The sequence below is a fragment of the Thermobia domestica genome, chromosome 5 (genome assembly GCF_964235325.1).
Source record: "Thermobia domestica chromosome 5, izTheDome1.hap1.1, whole genome shotgun sequence".
In the NCBI taxonomy this organism is placed as follows: Eukaryota; Metazoa; Arthropoda; class Insecta; order Zygentoma; family Lepismatidae; genus Thermobia; species Thermobia domestica.
In genome coordinates, this window is record NC_137458.1 from 252,614,133 (window position 1) to 252,618,866 (window position 4,734).

General features: G+C 38.2%; 1 protein-coding gene across 1 annotated transcript; it reads left to right on the forward strand.

Annotated features, from left to right (window-relative positions):
* The first annotated feature begins 1,893 nt into the window (after positions 1 to 1,893).
* Positions 1,894 to 4,478, forward strand: LOC145685473 (zinc finger MYM-type protein 1-like). The gene is made up of 3 exons (XM_081757871.1): positions 1,894 to 2,100; positions 2,819 to 3,057; positions 3,395 to 4,478. The coding sequence occupies exons 1-3, from the start codon at positions 1,894 to 1,896 to the stop codon at positions 4,476 to 4,478; spliced, it is 1,530 nt and encodes a 509-aa protein (XP_081613997.1).
* Positions 4,479 to 4,734: the final 256 nt, after the last annotated feature.

Sequence of the window (4,734 nt, forward strand, 5' to 3'; positions counted from 1 at the left end):
GCGGTCGCTGAAATCAATGGTGACACTTCCATTAGCGATGACTTGCAAGTATGCGGGCCGGGAGTCAGCGGAGGGTGGATACCGAGGGATGTAAAACATATCCCAAAATGACCGATATTAGTATTAAATCCATAGTTTTCGCGGTCGCTGAGATCAATGGTGATACTCCCACAGGCGTTGACTTCCAAATACAGCCCCTGTGCGAAGCATGTGTATATTCAACTAGTTTTACAATATATGCGTTTCTTCTCTGTTGAATCAAATGCTAACAGAACTTTCTTTCAACAGAACTTTTTGTTTTTATTATTCCTCGACTACTGTCGGTTCCAAATGACAGGTTAAAGGAGCAACAGAAAATTGTCCTTGAAATGACATATTTGATACTGCAAGGATGCGATGACGAAAATTTATGATTAAAAATGTCCACGCTGTTACACAACGGCACTTACGTTTTCGAAAGCTTGAAATCTCCCTGACTAGTAGCAGGAATTCTGAGAATTCCGTAACTTTTCTTGATTTTTCAAATTCTCTGACTCTTCCAGAATACCTCGCTTACCTCGCCACCATATTGCAAGTAATACAAATCTCCTCATAAGAAAGAGTAAGCAAAAGCTTCCTTTAGTTTCCTTTTTAATTTTTAACGCTGATCCTTCTTTTTGTCATTTCATTTTGTTTTTTCCTTCCTAATTTTTTTTTTCATTTCTGGTCTCGAAGGGGAGTCCGGACCCTCCTGGCTACGTGCCTGAGTATTGATTACAGATTTTCTCGTGGAAGAATTTAATTACACTATAGGTGAAAAGCAGTACTGCAAAAATACATGTAATTCATATTGAGCACGATAGGAGACAATGTTCATTTCAGATTTTCCAGTGCGGGGGGATTGAATAAACGATGGGTGAATACAGTACTGTAAAAATTCTGGTAACTCAGATTGAGCACGCTCGGGAAATGCCCTAGAGGGAATTTCGAAGCTCTAGGACCAAGAGCCACCTCTATAATCATCGTTGACTGACATTTCAATAATGTGTTTTATGGTCTTATGTCCGTGTTCACATCCTTTCCCTCCCCCTCCAACTAGATACTTGATACTTTTTCTATTCCAAAGTTTTGTGCTAGATTTCTGCCGAAACCTTGAGTTTTGAACTCTCATCGGTTTCGAGTTAGTTAATTATTTCAGTTAAGAATTCCATTTCTGCATCGAGATTATATGATACGTAGACTCAAAGATTATGATGAAACTCAAACACAGTAATCGTCCAAATTTTGTAAGAGACTCCCACTGGGAATCGAACGTGCAACTACGCAGTACCGGCGGAAGGGCCGGGCGAGCTGGGCGACCGCCCGGGGCGCAAAATTTTAGGGGAGTTTGGGGGGCGCCAAAATCCTTGCTAAATTTATATTATTGTAAACGGTGAACTAAAAATTAACTTTTTCATAAATTGTGTAGCAACATTGGTTACTACCTCATGCCATAGGCCTCACTCTTTATAACAACCCCGGTTTCTTCTTGAATCTCCTATAAAGGAAATCCCTTCACCTTATTTGTCTATATAAAAAAAATCTCCGCTGACAAAGCTAAAGGCTATTGTTGAGAGTTGGGAGTTTTGAGCAACAATAACACGCTCTGACACTTACAACCGCCGCGGTGCCGACCATTGCACTCCTTGCAACAAAGCTATGTCGGCCGCTCTAACAATACACACAAACAATATTGAGTTATCGGCAACCAAAAAGAAATTAGTCCTCTTTGTATTGGCAAATGTCTCGTGAAAGAAAATTATAAATCAGAAGTCATGTACATCTAGTGCAGGCTTCATGGTGTGTGTGTTCTTTTGTCTCCTGAATTTCGACTCTTAGTAGAAGAATCGTTGCCTTAATGTGTTCTTTATCAACATGTCGGAAAAAAAGAAGCCTTCTGGAAATGTATACAGAAAAAGAAGAGCACAATTAGCGGCTGAAAATGAGAAACAGGCAGTAGCATTAAAGAAATTCTTTCGTACTCCTGAAACAGACAATAATGGAAATGAAAACGTAGAACCAGAGAATGAGAAAACCAGCAAGAAATCAACAAATATTCCAGAAGATAACAACACAGTACAGGTAAGTAGGCCCACATTACGCAACGTATTTTCGTTTTATTATGTTTAATAGAGAAGAGATGTTTACACACGTAGCGTCTTAGCAGGCTGGGGTGGGTAGAGTGGCGGCCTCTCAGATAGGCGGCGAACTTCAGGCTCAAAGAAAGTTCTTTCCCCATTGATATAAGTAGCAATAATTACATTCTATACCAACACTGATGCTTGATACATGTACCAAAGCGATAAGACTTTTACTCGTTAGATGTGTATCAACCAACTTTAGCTGTATTTCAAGCATTCATCTATTAATTAAGTAGAGGGCCTCCATAGTCTAGAGGTTAAAGCGTTGGACTCATGTCTACGTGCTCCTGGGTTCAATCCCCGAACTTTCCGCTTTTCAACGGCAGGAAAACTGGGGAGTCACATAAATAAAGATATGACGGTCACTTGGCCTGCAAAGCACCTTTTGTTTCTGTTGCCGTCTTTTCGGTGGTACTACAATGTCACTCTTTTCTCGTGAAGGTTTTTCGGATTGGAAGCATATGTCCGGACTGTTATCAGACCATGATAGATCTTTGACTCACATGAAGGCTTTCCAATCGTGGTTTGAACTTGCAAACCGATTACAGTCAGGTAAAACAGTTGACGCTGAAAACCAAGCAATTATTCGCAATGAAATTGAGCGTTGGAAAGAGGTTCTCAAACGACTGCTGTGTATAATTCAGTTTCTTGCTTCCCAGAACTTGGCATTTCGTGGTCAAAATGACACTATTTACTCAAGAAACAACGGCAATTTTCTCAAACTAGTTGAGTGTATTGCACAGTTTGATGTTACTATGGCTGAGGATTTGCGACGAATAACATGTAAAGAGACACATGTGCATTATTTGAGCAAGGACATTCAAAATGAAATAATTGAACTCCTTGGGTCAAAAATAAAGGATAAAATTTTGACTGATCTAATAAAAGGTAGAACTGGGTAAGGAACCATCCATTGAAGAACATTTTTTGGGATTTTTGTGCATAAATGATTCTTCAGGAGAAGGACTAACTACCACTATTTTGGAAGAATTAGAAAAACTGAAAGTTCCTCTCTCAAACATGCGTGGCCAAGGGTATGATAACGGTGCCAATATGAAAGGAAAGCACTCAGGCATTCAAAAAAGAATATTAGATCTAAATAATCGAGCATTTTTTGTCCATTGTAGCTCCCATTCATTGAATTTGGTTGTGAATGATTCTGCAATGTGCTGTAGTGGGGCTGTAATTTTTTTTTTTTTTGCTTTATTGCAAGAAGTATACAATTATTTTTCTAGTTCCACATATTGTTGGTCTGTTCTGCAAAAATATATATCCAATTTCACTTTGAAACCTCTTAGTGATACTAGATGGGAGAGTTGTATTGATGCTGTCAAATCGTTTCGCTACCAGTTAGGAGAAATTTACGATGCTCTTTTCGAAGCATCAAAGGACTCAAAGATAGACGTTATGGGCAAAAATAATGCTTGTTCCCTGGCTAGGAAGCTCCTGAATTTTAAGTTCGTTTGTGTTGTGGTGTTTGGGTATGAAGTTCTTTCTTGTGTTAATGTGGCTAGCCACGTTTTCCAACAAGAATCAGTGGACATCCAGCAAGCAGTTGATCTGCTTAAGAAAACTAAGTGTCGCGTTGAGAACATGCGAAGTGATGAAGGTTTCCAGAATATTTTGGTTGATGCCAAAGTAATTGCTGAAGAGCTCGACATTCAACCACAATTTGAGAATGAACCAAAACTCCGACCTAGAAAAGTCAAACGACAATTTTTGTATGAATCTGAAGACGAACCGCTTAATGATCCATACAGTGCGTTTAAATGTAACTTCTATTTTTGCACATTAGACACAATTATCTGTTCCCTGAATGAAAGATTTCAACAACTGAAGCAGCACAGCGAAATATTTGGGTTTTTGTATGACATCCATCCAATAACGGACAAAGAGTATTTACTAAAGTGTTGCAAGGACTTACAACTATCTTTAACAGACAAAGATCACTGTGATATTGACGGATTTCAGTTATATCAAGAGCTCTTACTTTTACCTTCATTTCTCGGTTCTGAAAGTGGGAGCAAACCGTTGCAAGAACTTACATATATTTGCAAAAACTCCCTTATTAGGTTATTTCCAAATGCAACTATTGCTCTAAGAATCTTACTAACTATTCCTGTAAGTGTAGCTTCAGCAGAAAGAAGTTTCTCCAAGTTGAAACTTACGAAGAACTACCTACGATCAACGATGACGCAAGAGCGTCTTGTAGGCCTTTCTATGGTGTCTATTGAATGTGATGTTCTGTGTGAGCTTGACACTGATACTTTAATTAAAGACTTTGCAGAGAAAAAGGCACGAAAAGTTAACTTTACTTAGCACTGTAAACAAGTCAAAGGACAATTTGCATTAAAACTGTATAAAGATATAAAATTATATTACTGGTTGTATTATTTGTATTACGAAATCTTTGTACAATGCTGTTACAAAATATATTTGTATGTTCTTTTGTTCATATATGTGTTCTCTTTCGCAGTTAACAAGGTTGTTTATGTATATATGTGTAAATAAATGCTGTATCGCATCATCAATCTTAATTTTATATAAATCGTTGTTTCTTGAATCGTTCTGCAAA

Coding starts and splice junctions, on each gene's coding strand:
- LOC145685473 (XM_081757871.1), top strand. CDS start 1,894: ATGTCGGAAAAAAAGAAGCCTTCTGGAAATGTATACAGAAAAAGAAGA. Junction 2,101..2,818: donor AAGATAACAACACAGTACAG/GTAAGTAGGCCC, acceptor CTTGCTTCCCAG/AACTTGGCATTTCGTGGTCA. Junction 3,058..3,394: donor CTAATAAAAGGTAGAACTGG/GTAAGGAACCAT, acceptor TTATTTTTCTAG/TTCCACATATTGTTGGTCTG.